The sequence below is a fragment of the Pavona decussata genome, unplaced genomic scaffold (genome assembly GCF_977016875.1).
Source record: "Pavona decussata unplaced genomic scaffold, jaPavDecu1.1 SCAFFOLD_62, whole genome shotgun sequence".
In the NCBI taxonomy this organism is placed as follows: domain Eukaryota; kingdom Metazoa; phylum Cnidaria; class Anthozoa; order Scleractinia; family Agariciidae; genus Pavona; species Pavona decussata.
This window is the reverse complement of record NW_028145483.1, coordinates 703,018-722,920: the sequence shown is the minus strand read 5'-3', so window position 1 is coordinate 722,920 and position 19,903 is coordinate 703,018. Positions and strand designations below refer to the sequence as shown.

General features: G+C 39.4%; 1 protein-coding gene across 1 annotated transcript in view; it reads right to left on the bottom strand.

The window, feature by feature from the left end:
- Positions 1 to 19,903, bottom strand: part of LOC146478864 (cadherin EGF LAG seven-pass G-type receptor 2-like) — a 51,191-nt gene that overhangs the window by 19,510 nt on the left and 11,778 nt on the right. The window contains exons 5-27 of the mRNA XM_085111607.1: positions 19,265 to 19,551; positions 16,815 to 16,975; positions 15,575 to 15,839; positions 14,390 to 14,671; positions 13,964 to 14,112; positions 12,813 to 13,059; positions 12,176 to 12,277; positions 11,209 to 11,303; positions 10,600 to 10,809; positions 10,195 to 10,263; positions 9,316 to 9,469; positions 7,483 to 7,632; positions 7,049 to 7,133; positions 6,864 to 6,975; positions 6,311 to 6,357; positions 6,099 to 6,222; positions 5,023 to 5,126; positions 4,280 to 4,382; positions 3,041 to 3,194; positions 2,438 to 2,504; positions 1,835 to 1,901; positions 1,276 to 1,382; positions 309 to 435 (exon numbers count right to left, since the gene is read on the bottom strand). Coding sequence (XP_084967733.1) covers positions 309 to 435; positions 1,276 to 1,382; positions 1,835 to 1,901; positions 2,438 to 2,504; positions 3,041 to 3,194; positions 4,280 to 4,382; positions 5,023 to 5,126; positions 6,099 to 6,222; positions 6,311 to 6,357; positions 6,864 to 6,975; positions 7,049 to 7,133; positions 7,483 to 7,632; positions 9,316 to 9,469; positions 10,195 to 10,263; positions 10,600 to 10,809; positions 11,209 to 11,303; positions 12,176 to 12,277; positions 12,813 to 13,059; positions 13,964 to 14,112; positions 14,390 to 14,671; positions 15,575 to 15,839; positions 16,815 to 16,975; positions 19,265 to 19,551 — 3,268 coding nt within the window. The remainder of the gene's footprint in view (positions 1 to 308; positions 436 to 1,275; positions 1,383 to 1,834; positions 1,902 to 2,437; positions 2,505 to 3,040; positions 3,195 to 4,279; positions 4,383 to 5,022; positions 5,127 to 6,098; positions 6,223 to 6,310; positions 6,358 to 6,863; positions 6,976 to 7,048; positions 7,134 to 7,482; positions 7,633 to 9,315; positions 9,470 to 10,194; positions 10,264 to 10,599; positions 10,810 to 11,208; positions 11,304 to 12,175; positions 12,278 to 12,812; positions 13,060 to 13,963; positions 14,113 to 14,389; positions 14,672 to 15,574; positions 15,840 to 16,814; positions 16,976 to 19,264; positions 19,552 to 19,903) is intronic.

Below are 19,903 nucleotides of genomic sequence, written 5' to 3'. Positions count from 1 at the left end.
TATCGCACACAAAAAGCTGCTGTAATTACTAAAGAACGTTTGTAAATAAAAAAAAATTCAGCTAACTTTCCGAAGATGGACGCCATTTAAACAGATGAAAAAACCTTCCTGAACTCTCCGAAGGCACTTGAAAAGTTGAGCCAACGATTTCAAAGTGCTTCTCATCAACGTGCGCATGCGCCTGGGGTGACATAAGTTCGTAATTACAAGGTTTGCACTACGATCAGTTATTCGTTGGATGTCAATATTTGTTTGAAGGAAGTCTATAAAGAATATTTGCCAGACGTAGGGAGGAAAAGGTTGCATACCTGGCAGAAAGTTAGGCCTGCGAACAGATAATGGAACATCTCCAGTTCTTGGTTTACTAACAAAAGGCCGAACGCAAACGATACACCAATAAGCGGGAGAAGAGCAGCGGTGGAGAGTAAACCAGCACTGAAAAACAAAACAAAGCAGTTAAAATCTCTTTCGGTTGTTTGTTTTATTTCTTCTTTTCCTAGTTGCGACTGTTTCGAAAGCAAACATCCACAGCCCACTTTGGAAACGAGAGGTAGGCTGGGGCAAGAGTTAGCGCGCGTTCAACTATGGGATCGTTAGTAAGGGGAGGAGGAGGGGTCGTTGGTAAGAGGTGGGGGGGACACTCCAATTGTTCGAACTGAGTAACAAATGCAAGCTAACTTTACACATCAGAAGGTGTACAATCTCGTCTCTGAGAAAAAAACGCTCCTCCTGTGGAACAGAATAAGTCGTAGCCTATTTAAGTAAAACTTTAGGAAAAGTATTTTGCTAAAGTAAGAAGATCCACTCCCCCCACCCCCCTCCCCCACCTTTCCTCCTCCACTGTGGGACTTGGAATATCACCTTAAGTCCATATTGAAAGACGTGCGGTGTTCATGGGGTACAGTGTTAATGTAACGATCGTTGTGCAGTGATAAAAGCAAACTAATAACAAAACGAAATGGTAAAACAGAACAAATAAAGGAGCAATTTCCACCCAAAGCTGGGATTCAAAGTCATTTACAAGTCAACAAACATAAAAGGCGATTTCCGAGTTGCTTTGAGCCTCATTATGAAAGCGAGGCTACGTACAAAGTTTTTATAATGAAATCAGTTTTCATTCATAAGCAAACCAAACTAATTTTCATATGAAAAGCTTTGCGCTTAGCCTCGCTTTCATAATGAGGTTCACAGCAACTCAGAAATGGCTTAAAGGTAACACTCCTTTTTTGGCGCTAATAACGCAAACATGCAGGGGTACGATTCGTGTAGTCTTACGTGAGGTTGGAATGATCTTTTTCATGGTGATGGTGTCGGCGGCGTCTCTTTCTAGATTGTTTTTTGAGTGAGATGCACAGGGCCATGATGAACACAAGGGTATTGAGCTGAAATGACAAAATCAACCAAACAATGAATAAAGAAACAGTCAAACAACGACAAAATGCCTTGTCCAAGCAAAGGTCATCCAAGCATAATACTTGCTTAATTTGCGTATCGATTACTTTGAAAAAATATAAGAGATTGTATGGTATTTCCAAAACTGGTAATTTCAGCAAGAAATGAAAGTCAAGTTACTAAATAAGGTAAATAAAACATTACAGTCATTGTCTGTCGTTACAAAGGTACACGTATAAGACTCAAAGACCGCTCTATTAGCTCTAAACGAGGAAAAGTAGCCACTGTCGGTTTACTAGCACAAGAAATTCAATTTCCTAACATATCACCTAACTTTGTAAATTTTCTACGAGATGTGGAAATTTAAGGTTAGAGAACAAAAAGAAGAAAGGAAAAAAGCATGGCCTTGATTATAAAATCAAATATTTTGACGCTAACTTACTGATACAACGATGATAATGGGGATTGTGAATGTCCAGATAAGAGTCCCGTCTGTTGACATCCAACAGCTGAAACAGAATCAAGATAGTTTACAAAATAGTTTTCATCGTTAAGCCTTGGAAAAATCAGAACAGGAGATGATGAGAGTTCAAACTTTTTGGAATAAGGGTCGATGAGAGTGCATAAAGTTACATGTACACACCAAACGCATGCAAGAGTTTCAACTATCATAAGGCCTGATGAAGTATCTGAAACACCACAAGAACGCATAAGAATTTCAGGCCAAACGAGTGTTAAAGTTTCAACTTCCATCAATTCTAATGCCAATTTGAGCGAATTTAAACCCCGTAACCGTAAAATGGTCAATGAGGGTGCATTGAACAGTTCCAAAGCAAGCCGCTTATCCATTACAAAGAAAACTGACTAGATGCGAGCTCTATGACTGAGCGCAATACAGAGGAATTAAAATGACAGGTGGCAGAGGAACACTTCTCAATTGGTACTTCCTCGTCTCCACACTTGACTCTTCTCAGAATAGGAACAAACTAATGCAGACATGAAGGAATTATATATGTTAGTTCAACAAAACAAATAGCCCACTTACAATTTTTCACTACCATATCCTTCGCTCGCCAGGCCAGCAGAGATTCCTACCACAATTCCTGGACATCCTAGAAAACAGAAATGTGGAGATACACGGATTTAAGTCATTGTCAATGACAACGTATAAAAAATTTCAAATCCTTTCACATCGAGAAAAGTCAAACTATTAGTGATTTATTGTGCTTTAACGTTTGCGTTTGCGTCACTCAGCAGTATCGACTTTCCTGTGGTGTTGTTTATTACGTTGTACAAGATGGTTCTAACTTTTGAGTCTGTGGATAAACTCCTGAAGTGTGACCATTCAAATGAAAGCTACTGAGCAGTACTTTTGTTTGGTGCTATTTATTATGCTGTACAAGGTGGTTCTAAATTTCGAGCTTGGATACAAAATCTTGAAGTGTGACCATTCAAATGAAAGCTATTGAACGTTACTATCCAGTAGTGCTGTTTCAACTCCCCAGCATTTAAGTCTTTCCATCGATAAGATACTCAAGTGTCGAAATTCAAATGGTAACTAGAGAGCAGTATTACTATTTTTCTGTGGAGTTGTTTATCTTCCAGTGATGTGCAAGATTAAATTAACGATTTTTCTTTTAATATTTACCCCAGCCCATGAAATAATAGAATGACATTTTTCCACTGTCAATATTTCGCTTCTCTCTGAGCCTGCGATACATATGCAGTCCTTCCACGAACATCCATGAAAACGAGGTGCAAAAGAAATAGTGGAGACAAATGGCGACCAGCTTGCAGATTCTCTGTCGGGAACAAAACAAAGACAGAAAAGACATTATTTCAATAAGACAACAAGTACAAGAACTTTGCACGGCAGAGTTGTCAGTGAATTCCACGTTCACGGCCTCCATTCCACCAATCGCAGCTTAAAAAGGTATAAATTTAGTTGACCTCAGAGTATTCACACTTCGGTTGTAACGTACATGGATCGACATCGATTTAACTGTTAAGTGCGAACGGCCCATAGGTGACTAATTATTGCGTAGGGGTGCCACGCAATCCACGCCTAACAGTCTTTGGGTTCTTAAATATTTCCCTCTGCATGAGAAAGTTGTCAAAAAATTGTCGAAAACTCACTAAAACACATTTAACAAATCGACAGCAATTTTCCATGGTCTATACTCTTTTATTAAAAACTGCATCGTTGTATAATGCAATTCGAGGGGTTTGATTGGCTTAGCGGCCATGGTATATGAGCCATTATACCATGGCCGAGAAATGGCGACCATTAAATAGCCTTCTGGTCGTTCTTGCACAGCGAAATCAGTAAGATCTAGCAATATTTCTCGATTGTTTTTAATAAAACAATTATTCCACTCGCGCTTGTTGGATATGAGATGATTATAGCCAACTCGGCGCTACGCGCCTCGTTGGCTATCTATCATCTCATATCCAACGCGCGCTCATGGAATAATTGTTAAATAGACCATGAAATGAAGTCATAAAATGTTCAACACTCGAGTGGAAGCACGATCCCTTGGCGAGTGGTTTCACTGCCAAGTTTTGAACCTTTAATGGCATCATTTTCTGGTCTGTAAGAGTATAGATAATAGAAAACTGCCACTGATTTGTTTTTTACAGTAACATGGAAAAAGTGTGACCGGAATTGCCTTTATTTTCCGTTGAGAAAGCGCACACGTTACATCTGACGTCATTTGATTTTCTGTACTCTTACAGACGATAGCTACAAGCCAATCAGCGCGTGGGATTTGACAGTTAACGCCAACGATATATCGTGCAGTACTGTAACAACGTGAACGATTCTGAACTGCTCTACGCCGGTCATGGTTCAATATTCAAGGGAAAAAAGAAATAACAATTTACATACCTGATCCCCGGTCCTGTTGATTCCTATCAGGAAAGTTAACTCGGTAATGAAAATCGCCACAATCAAGTTTTTATGGATTGAGACAGAGTTGCTCTTCAGTTTTCTGTACAGACAGAAGAAAGAGTTATTTAGCGGAGTATTCCAAAGCGTAACAATGCCAGGAGTGTAGCAGCTCTCGTAAGCTTTTATTGCTTTAATTGTGCATCAACTGCTATTGTTTTTAGGGTTAGAGGTATTGTTCTGTTGTTTCTTCTATTGCTTCCTGGGAGGGTTGCAAGCCAATCACGTGAGACCGTATGAGAGCTGCTGTATCGTCCAAAATTGCGATACTGACAGCAGCAAGTGTAAAGAATCGTGACCCGAAAACCGACAACGGATCAGCAAGTCACGTATTGTTGAGTAAGATCGCCGAGGATGACTCGAAGACCTCCGAAGATCACTTACAGGTTGCTGAAAATTTCCAAATATTATCAAAAGGAATGCGAATATATTTCTGCGAAACACAGCTGCGTAAACCTACATTTATATCCGGTTGAACTTTTCTACACCAGCCATTGAGCTTCAAACAGAATTTGCGAGAAAAGGGCCCATTATGCCGGGAAATCATTTACAATATCAGTCCGCGGAAATAGGTTTATTGCTTGGGTAAGAAATCATTGCCGTTCATAGCCCTAAGTGGAGGTACGGTTGTAATGCAGATTTAGTTTTATTGTTCAAGAACGTTTCACTGTTAATAAACTTACCTCATCAATATGAAGAGAATGAAAACGACGAGTAAGAGAAGAAGTGACACAGCAATTCCAACATAGGTCACCAAACGCATGGTAAAGGCTGCCGCTTCAGGGTACTGTAATGAAATAAAGGTTTATCCAATCATTCAAAAATTAGGACCAAAACTCTTTTAGACAGGAAACTCGTTTATTTCGAATCTTGCGAACGACAAGTTTCCCGTTTAAAATTCATCTGTGTGTTTCTCATCTGTTCAGTCGAAACAAATCGAGTAAACCAGGATTTTAGTCTCTAGTATCTCCCTTAAAGTGTATGGGACAGAATATTTTTTATTTTGCTTGGTAAAATCTTCGTGTTGTTCTCGTAGGAAAATCGAAAAAATACCCTGATCAATTTTTCTTCTTCGCGTTTGAGGAGTATAAAAGTGTCAGATTTCAGTTGTGTTTCGTGTGCATGGGAAGAAAACTGTGTGGATAAAGGTAAGAATGGGAATGTTGAATTCTCAGAATGAAACAACGAAGGAATAGAGAAGCCGCGAGAGAAAACGATCCTGTATTGACGTCATAACCCTACTATCCCCAGACTCCTGTCTTGCGCGGTACCCAACCGGAAGTGAAATTTGACGCTTTTATACGCCTCAAACGCGGGGAAAAAATTCGTACGGATTTTATTTATTTATTTATTTTTTTTTTTTTTTTTGTGGATTTTCAAACGAGAACAACGTTAACATTTTATCAAGGAAATAAAAAATATTTTGTCATATACACTTTAACATTTTTGGTTTAATCAATGTATCTTAGTCGTAATTTTAGGACGGTTTGCCTTTCTTGCAATTACATTCACTAGGCACTTTTTGTCTGACAAATTTCAGTCTTGGATTAGCTTGCCGCCTCCTTATAGGTGAATTAATGAGCGGGTAGCCCTCATAAAAAAAACTGACGAATGTATAGAACGCTTAGAATATGGTTTGTTTCCAAATTTCGTTCAACCCACTTTCTCGTTCAATCAAAACAAGGGGTTTAACCGATCAGGTGATTACAACAATGGCGCTTGAATCAGTCATTACAAATCAAATCATTACAATACTCACCTGAAGGTTAAGATCAGACAACACGGCAAAAGCTGTCATGTGCGTGCATGCACACACGGTGTGAGTGACGTTTGATGACTTCAGTTTGCAGCCGTCACGTGACCATCCACCACCCCGTGTGTTCCTATGGCAACGTAAGAATGTCAAAACTTTAACTGTGAGAATAAAACCTACGTTAATAAATCAAAAAAGTTTTGGAAATGTTTACTTACGGTACTGAGTAGTTCCAGTGAACACAAATGTACGATGAGCGATTGACCTGCAAATGGGAGCACAGCTTTGTGAGACGATTTTTGTTGGCGTTAACTATTTTATATTTTACCCCTTTACTTGCAGAGGCAAGTTTTGAGTCTTGTCGTATTGATCGGTGGATAAAATCCTTTCGTGTGACCATCAAATGAAAGTTTACAGAGCAGTACTTTCCCGTGGTGCTGTTTATTATCCTGTACAAGGTGGTTGTAACTTTTTGTCTCTGGGTAAAATCCTATAGTTTGACCATTCAAATGAAAGCTACTGAGCAGAACTTTCCTGTGGTGCTGTTTGTTATGCTGTACAAGGTTGTTGTACCGTTTGTGTCTATGGGTGAAATCCAATCCTAAAGTGTGACCATTCAAATGAAAGCTACTGAGCAGTACTTTCCTGTAGTACTGTTTATTTGTTTCTTTATATTTTACAATATGAAATTTGGTATTTTGCACCAATTTTGATTTTAGACATCCTCGGGAAGGGCTAGAAAACGCAATATAAAATAAGAAAGTTACGCACCACACGGTTGGCAAAAGAGATGTTAATTGGAGTTTTTAATGGCTCGTCTTCCATCTCAGGCAGCTTGACAGAAATCACATCAGAGCTGACTTGTACATTGTACTTTGTATCTCTGGAAGAAAAGCAGGGAAACAATTAATGGACAACTTTTCACATTTCCAAGCAAAGTTGCGCAGGCTACGTACCTGATTTTTGCGTCAAACGACTTCGGAAGCAAGTCTCCGATGTTCTGTATAATCATGAAACCAACTCCAAGACTGTTCTTTATTTCTGAAACAAACAAAGATGAAATGATGTTTTATCTTCTTGGAAATGCCTGAGTTTCTCTCAAAAACTAAACAGAGGGTCAAACAGCTTCCATTGTTCAGTGGTGTAAATATGGCAGGGACCCCCGCTCTTTTTAGATCAGTACTGATGTGGCTTCTTTAACCGTGGAGCGGTTTCTATTTGGCCAACATTTTCGGTTTGAAATTCCGGCAACTGCGTGTCAAATGGAAACGCTTCTTCCATTCAGGCGAAGAGCCTTGCTTTCAATTTTAAACTTACAATCTCATTGGTAGATCGAACACCTTAAGAAGCCAACAAAATGGAAACTTTCTGTAATACACTGTTCTCTCACCTTTCACGCCTCTAAAGAAATTCGCAGGAATATCGATCCGGTTGGAGACATTGCGCCAGATTCTGTACGGACCATCATTGTAAATGTCAGGTTTGGCTGGATAAGACAACCCTGAAAATCCTCTGACAAACACTGGATGTAGATCCATAACTACAATGCAACCAGTGAAGGACATCAGTATTAAAAAGCACCAGACCTTAAGGAGGCTCGAGGCAAGTTGAAGCTCAATATACATTTAGAATGTTTTGTTATCAGAAAAGACCCTTTGACAGAAAAGACAAAAGTGTCAAGTTTTATTTTGCCAGAGATATTGGTGAAAAATGCTGGAATAAACAAAATCACCCTGTAAAAATTGACTCATTATTTACTTGACAACGCTCTTACAGATTTTTTTTCTAATTTCGTCTACAAGTTGTATAGATTGGGTAGTTTAAATCCCTAAAGTTTCGTCATAAAGTGTCTCACTAGATTTCGAGATAATCGACAATGTTGTAAATGAGATGCTATGCGCTTCCATTGCTATGGTAATAGCTGTCGCTTGGAAACCGATGAGAAAATTAACTTTGATCATATGTTGAAACGATGACGTAGTATGAAGGAGATCGAAGTTTATCTTGTATGCGAGATTGTAATTTCAAAACTTCCACCCTTAGTACAAAAAAACTGCCTCGAGCCTCCTTAAGGACGGTCCCGACTAATGAACAAGTATTTTTTTAAAGAATTTTTGACTATGCGGGAAAGCAGATCTTAGCACGGGTTATTGAAATCTAAAAAGAAAATTGTGGGTAACCACGCATTTTTTAGAGATAATTAAGCAACAATTATTCTAAAAAAAAAAACAAAAACAGTAAAATACAAAGAAATGTATGGCGTTTTGTTTAAAATTGAAGAGCACTTGCTAAGTTCTACTTTCTCCGCATAGTTTTAAACCGTGCAAAAATATCCCTGTATTGGTAGGCACCACCCATAGGAAACCCGAGTATCTCAAGATGCGCAGAAAGTATGCGCAGTAACAAAAGTAGGCACTGTCCTTAAAGAATTATTACATTTACCCGATACACTTAAGTAACGGAGCGAGTAACACTTTGCGTTGAAACACTTCCGTCAGCGAGGAACGCATCAAAATATGCCCTACTTTTGTGCTAAACACTGAAGGAATTAAGAAACAAATTGAACTTATAAGACGTAGATTATAAGGTAGAGGTTTCGCGATTTTTTGAGGATGACGATGAACACTATCGTAGCAGAAGAACTTATCAGCACAAACTTGATCAACCAGAAACTTAGATTCTAGTATCAAAACACTCGTAAATATTACATAAAATTTCCTTTACCGGAATCACTGCTTATAGAAGAATTAGTGTGTTCTCATATAGATTGCGGCAACGACCGAGAAAACGGCGGGAAAGGTGTTTCCAACAAGGAGATTTTTGTGCTCGTTTAAAATTGTTGCAATTTTGTTGTTTTCAAAGTTAGACGAAACATTCCGTTGTTACTAGTATGACACAATTTTGAGGGGATTGTAATGTCTCAATCCTTCGCTACAAATCTTGTCCTCTAACCGTTCTTTTGTGTTCAGTTACCTATCGCCTAGCATGCAAGCAGTCTTTTATTGCTCGAGAATACGCGAGGAAAAACGCAAGATATTCGAGGGGCGAGTCGCGCGCGCGAGGGGCAAAGCCGTACGAGTCTCGTTCCGACGCCCACGATACTCGCGGCTTTGCCAGTCGCGCGATCTTCCCCGCGGATTCTCGCGCGGATTCTCGACCAAAAGAGAATAAATCGTGAACATTTGGAAATCCCTCATCAACTCATGTTAAAACAGATGAATACCTATGTTAGGAGTGAGTATCGTATATGGCGGTAAGATGTTCTCCGTGGAGCGCCTGTATCGAAGTGAATCTCTCTTCAGGTATGGTAGAGCGCTCGCTAGATTGCCGCTGAAGTTCTCCATCTGTTGAAGCAGAGCAGCTGTACCTGCAGAATTCTGCGGAAAGAAGTGAAAAATGGCAGAGTTCTGTATGTCAAAGTGGAATCTACAAATAACAGTTTAAACAAACAAAAGGTAAAGGGCCTCACTCTTTCCTCCACAAAAGCGAAAAGAACAACAACATACAAACAGATCTCTTAAACGAACAACTCTTTGCTTGTGAACTGGCTCCTTAATGAAACATCAACGAGCGAATCGAGCCGAGTATGGACTGGGCGGAGGGACGGAGCGCTCGGGTCTCCAATTTTCATGCGCGCTGTTCTCCACTGTAAACAGGCCCCAACACTCCACACTAAAATAATCCAAGTGAACTCTAATACAATCCTTGCAACTGACATCGGATTTTAAAAGGGAAGATCGGAAACCCGGTCAAATTTCCGGCATTTTTTGCGCCCTACGCTAAAGGAGTTCGATCGACATTCGATGCAAAAAAACAAAAAACAAAAACAAAAACAAAAACAAAATCTCAGAATTCCGTAACCTGCACCGTAATTTTATCGAGTTATTTTCTAGAGTTTCTCTGTATAGCACTTATGTCAAGAAATGCACCTAACCCTAACCCTTTTTATCATTTTTATATGACTTGAGTTCATGTTTGACAGAAATAATTGTTTTAGTAAGAATTAAGGTTAGGAAGCACCTTGAGATGTCCATTATATAGTTCACGCTTGCATCTCTGCGTGCCGCGGCAATTCTGTAAAGTAAATAGCTTTCATATTTACCTGTTGAATGTGATCCCACACATCTTTGTTGTCTGAGCTAAACAGCATGCTTGCAGATAGAAGCAGAACCTGGGAACACATTGAACGTTGAGTTAGCTTTTGATTTCCTGGACCCAATCCAGGGATTATTTTAGAAATTGGCTTATGAGGACCACTTGGAGATTTTGAAGGGCCTTTTCTCCTACTTTCTCTGGTTCTGTTTATTATAGTTACCCTACATTAACAAGGCGCCTTTTTCTTTCGAGTCAATGGATAAAATACTTAGCCTTGATCATTCAAATGAATGTGGTAATGAGTCATGATTTAATAAATCTTTTCTTCCCAAAGAAAAATTTTTCCCAAATTTTGAACAATTGTACATGTACTTTGCTGCTCTTTTAGGTTAAAAAGCTGTTAACTGGATACCTTAGCAAACTCCTTCGTCCGAGCTGAGACAAGTGTACTGGAATTCTGTTGACTTTCATAATCAAACAGCGTTGTAATAATCTTCAGAGCGATTTCAATATCCTTGGCGTAGAGACGCGGTGATAACGTGATGGCAAGATCTAACTTCTTTGCTAAACCAATGGCAAACTCAGGCTCCCAGTTCACGACACCAGAGGTCAGGTTTGTCAACTAAAACAAAAGAAGAACAAGCACAAACAATTAATTTGGTGGCTTGACTTTGAAGAGCTTGAAATTCTTGGACAGCAACAAGCATTTTTTAGCTCTCTCATCCAATTGAAGTAGATTTCGTTAGACTCCAGTGATTAAAACTACCGTGTACGACAATTTATTTTACAGTTGTGGATAACAGAACAATGTTTTCTCATACTTGTCCTCCTCTTCTTGCTATTTGACGGCTTCCAATGTTCGACTATTGAGCCAGGCAGACTGGTCTTCCCGTTCGATGTATATTAAACTCGAGAGTGTTCATCAGACAACAGAAACATCAAAAACTTACACGCGTTTCATCGTCAAGTATGAAGAATCATACATACAATTTCTATCAAACAAACAGCTTAATGTCCTCACCTTCTTCTGCAAAGCTAAGAATGAGTTGGAAACGCAAGCCAACAGGCTCGGCTTCTGCCATCCGTCATCCTTATCACATAGTCGAGTTGCTTTTCCTGCAAAACATAACGATGTTTAGAACGGTTTTCAAATGAATGTCGAAAGTAATTTCACGTTTGCTTTGGCTTTGCTTTGCAGCGCTCCGTGATTGGTTGCCAAAACTCGCGCCATTTTCTCATCCAATCAGAATTTTACAATAACTGTCCAAATTCTCGCGCGCTGATTGGCTCGTAGCTATTGTCTATAAGAGTACAGACAATAAAAATGACGTCAGATGTAACGCGCGCGCTTTCTCAACGAAAAAAATAGTCAATTCCGCTCGTACTTTTTCCATGTTATTGTAAAAAACAAATCGACGGCAGTTTTCTATGGTCTATACTCTTATAGACCATAAAATGACGCCATACAATGTCCAAACCTCGGCAGTGAAACCACTCGCCTGCGGCTCGTGGTTCCACTTCAGTTTTGAACATTTTTGACGTCATTTTATGGTCTATAAGAGTATAGACCATAGAAAACTGCCGTCGATTTGTTAAACAACACCAAAACCAATCACGCCTCGCTTGCACGCATTTTCCCGCGCTTGGCGACGGTCACTGTGTATTAGCTTCAAATTCTGATTGGTTTATTGCGCTGATTGCTTCTGTTGCGATTGGTCGGAGTAATTACGTTGGTTTTGGTTTTCATTAACCCTTTAAGCCCTAGCAGTGATTAAAATCAAATTTCTCCTTGTAATATCAATGCTTATTCAACCCCTGAGGTCATGAGAATTAAGGATATGATCACCCAAGGTGAATTTTCTTGATATTTTAATAACTTCTCCAGTACTTTTATAAGAAAATTATGGGGACAAGACAGGGGAATTTGTTCTTTGATATTAGGGGTTAAAGGCTCCAAAAATACTAACAATACTGCATCACACTCTCACCTGAAGATCCAAACGGACAATCCTCATCAGACATTTTACCGAAGCTCGCCTTACTCCACCATATGCCTTCAGCAAATGCTCTGGGGCAGGATGTATTTATCACTAAAACATGACAACATAGAGTTTATAAACAAGCCTGTCGTATATCAAATTGCACCCGGAGAATTTATATCCGCTGTTTGTCATAATATGTAATTAACTGAGTAAGTAAAACAAAACTTTATTTACACAGGGAAGCCCATATTCAGCTCTAAGGCTGGTCTCCATAGGGGCCCTATATCTTAAAAAATAGTTTACATCAAGAATTTTCATGAACATTTACGTTAAAAATGCCTACTAGAATATTAGAACTACAATACAAAGCCTGAAAATACAATGCAGAATCACATTCAAAGCCTAAAATAGTAATAAAAATATCAAAGTTAAGATAAAAAGAAATGTCTTGCTTGGCGGCAGAACGTTTGAATGTTTTCACTCTTCACAATGTTTAAAGGGAGTTTATTAAAAATTTCTGCGCCAGTAAAAAGGAAGGTCCTTTTCCCAAAATTTTGTTTAACGTTTGGTAGGGATAGCCTCATATTTTGCCTAAACATATGTCGTTCAGTCAAGTAACTGCTGCAAAGGTCACGGCACTCACCAACACACCCCTTGCCACTGATAATCTCCCCTTGTTTGTCTTCACAAGTGTCACATCGTCTACCAATCACATCTCTGGCACCATGTCTACCACGCTGGCAAGGACACTGCCCATTTTGCACATTGCAGTAGTCACCTGTACTGCCGACACTCTCACAGTCGCATTTGAAACAGTCTTCGCTAAACACTGGGGTTTTCCTGTTGTCTGCTGCGAATTCGTAGCTCAGGACCTTGCGGTAATGCTTCGGCTAGAGAATGAAAAGGTGCTATGTTAGGTGACTACACACACTGACAGTTTGGCATGACTAAGATTGGGTACAATAGCAATTTTTTGTTGAATTTACACAGTCATTTTGATGGAGACTTTTCAGGCTTATAAATAATTCACGGGACAAAACAAAGAAAATCACTCCGGCCCGTGAAGAAAGTGAAAAGATTTCCAGATTTCAGGTCTTCAAAGGAAGTCATGTTGGAGTTTTTACTTTCTTGCACTTTTTCTCGCACTGCTTGAACATTAAAAAGTTTCACGCGGAATAGAAAGCAACAAGCGGGGAAAGCCTATATAATAAAAACCTTATTGAACTAGCTTGTTCGGTCCGTATTGGGAAAATATTGGTCCAGTTCGGCTCGGTCCATAAACACGAGACCAATATTTTTTTCCAATACGGACCTCACGCTAGATCAACAACGTAAAGAGCGGTTTTCAAACGAATGCCGTAAAACCAATAGCAAAGTAATAGACCCTTATCACTCGGCGGCCATGTTGAGTCTCGGGAGAATAAAAAGTTTTGTTTTTGCACGGCAAGCCTCGCACTGAATTCGCGTCTGGCCGAGGCTTGCCGTGCAAAAACAAAGCTTTTTATTCCCCCGAGACTCTAAACATGACCGCCGATCGAGTGATAAGGGTCTATTACTTTCAACAACCACAACAGACGCAAGCATCGCAATGGACCAATCAGAACTCGAACCAAATTCATGTAACCGTCGCCAAGCGCGGGAAAACGCGAGCGAACAAGACACGATTGCTTTTGACTTTGCTTCTCATTGGTTGAGAAATTGGCGCGAGTTTTGCTAACCAATCACTGAGCGCAGTAACGCAAAATTACTTTCGACACTCCATTGAAAACCGCTCTATGTAGTACATGCACTTACTTTGCAGTAACATTCTCCAGTGGTCTTGTTACAAACAGGACTGAGAAGCATTCCAACATCACACATACACGGACCACAGACGCCAATACTCGGGGAACCAAACCATCTGTCTCGACATGGCGTCTCCAAACGAACCTCACAGAATTCACCTAAAAGAAATGTTTGAGCTGATTAGAACATTTAAACCTTTATGGAACAATCACCGGAAATGAAGATGTTTTGTCCAATTAAGGACGGTGCCTACTAATTCAAAGGTACATGTATCTTTTCTGTATCTGTGTTTGTTTCTGTGTCAACCAAATTTTAAAGCCAATTACATTTTGTCGGTAATGTTCATGAGACAGGTGGTGTCTTCGATAACCCCCTTGCCCCAGACAAGGTGGGTCCTCTTCGAACAAACTTGTTATGACCAGTTCCCCAACTTACCAGTGTACTGACTCGGGCAGACACATCTAAATCCTTTTCCTGTTCCATTTCTAATGCACTTGCCATGCCGACACGGCTTCAGAGAGCAAACATTCACACAGTTCTTCCCAACAAATCCAGCAGGGCACAAACACTCGTAGGAGTCAAACTTATCCTGGCATGTACTGTCTTTAGGACAGGGGTTTGATGAGCAGTGCGATGGCATTTGATCCTCACAGCCAGTCACTACGTTACGGCTGTTTCCTTTCTTCATGTTGACCTCTGCGCTTCCTATATAAACCCCTGGGAACATGAAATGAGTAGAATAAGAAATACACAATATTACTGCAATCAAAAATAGAAAAATATACAAGTACCAATCAAAGATTTAGGAATACATCCGATGATCTCAATCCCAAGCTCTTTGCCAAGTTGGTGATGATGTCATCCGCCCCTGCAAAAACTGTGGGCGATACCAGATACGCATCCCAAGATCCACTCATTCATCGATCGACTGTCCCATACAATCTCGACCCCAATCCATATTAGCGCGTTTTTTCTACGTCAAACGCAATAAATGAGAATTTCAGTGGCAATTCCAAACAGTCGATCTTCCAAACTGAAATTTGGAAAAGTTGTTGTTGTTGTTTTTGTGGGGGGAGGAAAACCGGAGTACCTTGGAGTAGGGAAGAAAACCAACAACAAACTCTACTTAACCCACATGACGCCGAGTCCAGGACTCGAACCCGGGCCACATTGGTGGAGACGAGTGCTCTCACCACTGCGCCATCCCTGCTTCCCAATCAGTTTGTATTATAACGTGTGGCATTGTAGAATTACTACAAATCAAAATATATTGCACGGCAACTGACGCAGTGGGTAAAGCCACCATGTAATTTTCTTTTTATTAGACACGCACAAACAACTGTGTAAAAGCAGGAAGTGATGTCATCAATATCCTCACTAGTGACTAGTGAGGATATGGAAAATACGCCACTCGGGTCCTGGATGTAGTTTACGTAACTTTACGAGTGGTGTATTTTTCAGTAAAACAGTCATATCTATATTACAAAAATTGATAATAACTGGCTTAATTTGTTTTTGAAAATTACTTGACTCAAAAAACGTAACAATTCCCACATAGCCCCTTTGAGGTGTCTCCTCATAGATAGTTCAACTGTATAATAATTTATATTATTATTATACCTTGCATACAGCCTCTAAATCCGCCATACACCGCAGATCTTGTGGAATTCTTCCTTGCTCCAAAGAAGAACTCTTTGACTTCCTCCAGTTCATTGCCGTAAGATGAAGGCACGGAAACTTGGTAGATGTAATCCACCGTGATGAAGATGGAAGTATACGACCAAATTATGTCCACATGATGCCACTTGGTGTCATTCACAGCTATGTGAGGAATCTGAAGAACTAGCAGCCCATTGTAGTGATATGTCAGTTTGCCATTGACCACCTTAGGAAGAAGGAAAAAACATATTTTAAAAAATTTAGTGCCTTTGAAAATAAGCCCCCTCCCCTCCCTTCCAAATCACAGACTCAAACAATCTGCTGATAATACACATTAAATTATATATGACAGACTTTTTTTAAGTTGCTTGATCAAATCTTCGTGTTGTGCTTTAATGAAAATTGAAAAGAACTCCTAATCAAGTTTCCTTCCCTGCGTTTCAGGCATACAAAAATGTGACAATACTGTGCAAGATGAGAGACCAGGGATAGTATACAATCATGTAGCTGTGACATCAATACAGGATCGCTACCATCACGGTTTCGCTATTCCCCAGTTGTTAAATGTTGTGAGTATTTAACATTCACAGTCATAACTTTGTCAACACAGCTTTCTTCCTTTGCACACGAAAAACAACTGAGGAACAGAGAAACCACGAGACAAGCGATCCTGTTTTGACATCATAGCCGTACTATTCCAAGTGTCCCATCTTGCGCAGTATTGTACCCCAACCAGAAGTGAAATTTCATGGGGTTTTTTTTGTCTCAAACCCAAGAAAGAAAATTAATAGGGATTTTTTTTTCGATTTTCATACAAGAATAGCATGAAGATTTGATCAAGCAAATAATAAAAAAATCTATCATATACATGTACACTAATTTAAGTCCCCCAAGCATTGTGCAGTTCCAGAAAATATCCATACTCCCCCCACAGGAGGATTTTTGTTTTGCAAACCCCCTTCCCCCAGGAAATTCCAACTTTATACTCTGCTTCTCAAATTTTGACTTCTAAGACCCCCCTCCCCCTAGGAATTTTCAATGACCTTCCATGGTGTGGGTATGGATTTTTGCTGGAACTGTACACTTACCCAGACATCCAAGTGGCATGTCTCCCATAAGATCATATACAGGTAACATGAATTTCCAACCAGTTGCCTTAGTTCCATCTGGCTAATGGGCCCCCAGAATAAATCCTGCCTACCTGAAGCACTGATGACGAGGATTTGAATGTCATTTCAACTAAAGTTCCAGAAGGTCTTGAAGTTCTGAATCTCAGAGAGAAACTCCACAGGAGATTGATCTTCATCGTAATAGGTAGCTGCTTATAACCTTGACCTGAGAATCGCTGGGTGTATGTCATTGCTTAAAACAAAAAGAACACAGTTGTGTTATTTTACAGTGCTGCGGTCAGCAAAACAACAACCTTGCAATTGGAGAGAACCAAAATATTAATGTGACAACCATAGAACATACACATCACAAAATGAATTGGATTTTTTGTTTAGAATGGTAAATTGATTGCACTGTAATGTGTGCAAACCTTTAGGGGCAGTGCCTATGAATGGGGAGGTATTTGGCAGTTTAATTGACCATGCAGGAAAAAGCAGATCTTACATTAATTAGCTAGGGCTATTGGAATCCAAATAGAAAATCAGGGCACCAACATTTTCTCAGAGATACATGTAAGTAAGCAACGATATGTACATAAAAAGGTGCAGCATTTATTCTAAGTTCATACACTGTAGAAGCCTTAAATTTTCTCTAAAAAAGGATCGGTTACTCCCAATTTTCTTTTTGGATTTCAACAGCCCTTGCTGTGAGCTTCTTTTCTCGCATAGTCATAATCCACGCAAAAAAAAACCTTTTAATTAGAATTAAGACACCATCCTTAAGAAATCAGAGCCCCCTTGGGCCCTCACAAGATGCCAAGAACAATTTACATCCAGTTACAAAAGGAGGCACCTTTCCTTAATGCATCATAATTTTATACTCTGGGGCATCGTGTCTGGGGTAAACAATTTAACACGTCACTTTTGTAATTTTGTGGCCAATTTTGTAATGTGTCCTGTCAAACTAATATTTGCCTAAAAGGTTGCATGTCCTACCAAGCAAAAAACATGTATATATATTTCCACCCCAGTGTCACCCATGGCCTCATTATTAGCTGTTGATATTGAAATGAAAGCTACATTTTTTGTGTGTGTGTAATGATTGAGTAGTATTTTACGAGGGCATTTAACCCTTTACATGTACATGTAAGCTAAATTAGCAACATACAAATTAAGGGTTCGGCTGAAAACCATGCTACATGTAAGTGCAAATTTTTCCATAAAATCCAAATAATACTGCAATCTGCTCAAATTTGGGAAACAGGCTGATTATCAGACAAGAAACAAACGCTTCCATGACTATTTTCTTATTTGAGGCTCTAAGAATTTAGGCTAGTGTGATTTTAACCATGATTTTAATGAATCTGTATGCCAAAAAACAAAAATTCTATAGTTTAGTTAGAGCAATTTGGATTTCATAAGCAAATGTCCACTTGGCATAGTTTTGAAGAGAGCACCTCAAATTCAGACTCGCCTCTGTTCTCTATAAAATGTATTTCTCATGGTGCTTGTTGAGAGAATTTGTTCAAACATCAAGGCATTAAATTTTATTTAATTCACCGTTTATTCAAAAATCCAGCAAGAAAAAAAAAAGAAGCAAAAGAGATCAGACTGGCCTGCAGGTAGCGAAAGCTAATCTAGGCAGCCCAGACTTACAACTTGCAATAATTTTGTGACATTATTTTGTTTATTCACATGACAGTTTGTATGTTTAATCAAGTAGTGACATTAGGTGCTGGTCATTACAGTGGAACCTTGATTTCATGATATGGCAAGGGAACAGCAAAATCATATCGTTAAATCGGGATATCATTGTAAACGAACTCCTGATTTATAAATAACTTTTGCTGGGACACAGAATGTTGATCTTTAAATTGGGAATATCGTTAGATTGATGATCATAAGATCGGGGTTCCACTGTATTGGATTTAACCCCTTATTCTTAATATCAATATGTACATTCGCCCTACTATTCTCTACATATTTGTTATGGGACTAGTTGAGACAATTTGTTTACCAATCAATGCATGTTATCTTTAGTGATCATTTGCTTTTTTTCTCAGTATCTGAATGTTTAATCATGTGCACAATGGTACAGTTGAGGAGAAATTAGATGCTGGTAGGAACTGGGACTTTATTGCTCTGTCTTTATTTATTTATTCATTTATTTTTTATTTATTTATTTATTACATTTTATGACATTTTGAAAACTGGAATTTAAACAGCATGGGCATTCTTTGAAATGAAAGCAACTAAGGAGTAAATTATGCAATTCCAGAAAAAAATCCATACCCACCCCATGGAAGGTCATTAGAAATTCCTGGGGGGGGGGGGGGGAACTTAAAAGTCAAAATTTTTGAGGCAAAGTATGAAGCTAAACTGGAAATGTCTAGGGGGAGGAGGGTGGGGTCTTAGAAGTCAAAAAAGTTTGAAGCAAAGTATGAAGCTAAACTGGAAATTCGTGAGGGGAGGGGAGATGCTAAACAAAAAACCAGTGGGGGGAGTACGGATATTTTCTGGAACCGTACATTACACACAATACCTGTCTCACAGGAACGTCCACCATAACCAGAGGGGCACTCACAGCGATGTGTTCCAAGAATGCTGGAGCAGTTTCCCCGCTGACAAGGTTTACTTGAACAGAAATCCCTCATGTTAGGGCATTTTGAAGTCGTCCCATTATTGTAAAGTGGACGGCTCAGATCCAGGAATTTATGATCAATGTAGACATTCCTAATGCAGCCAGTAAAGTGCTTGTAGGGAATGGGGAAAGTCAGTGGTAATGGAAGCGTACCGCCAATCAGGAGTGGACCAGTAAGATCCAGCGATCTTCAAAAAATACCAACACTACATGAGAAATACTGACTCATGTATGTATTATACAACCTCTCTTTAATACTAAACTAGTAATAATCCAAGATTAGGGAGTGCATTCAATGTCATCAGGCTCTCTCTCCATTGACAAGTTGGTGATGATGTCATCTGCTCCTCCAAAATCTGCTAGGGATGCCAGATACATGTCCCAAGATCCATTCATTCAATCAACATTGTCCCATACAACCTCGTCAGACTCCAATCTGTATTAGGAGTGCGTTCTTTCTACGTTGAATGCAATAATCTCCAATCTTTTCGTATTTTGTGAAGGTGCGGTGGTGGTGTACTGTTGATCGGAAGGTTGGAG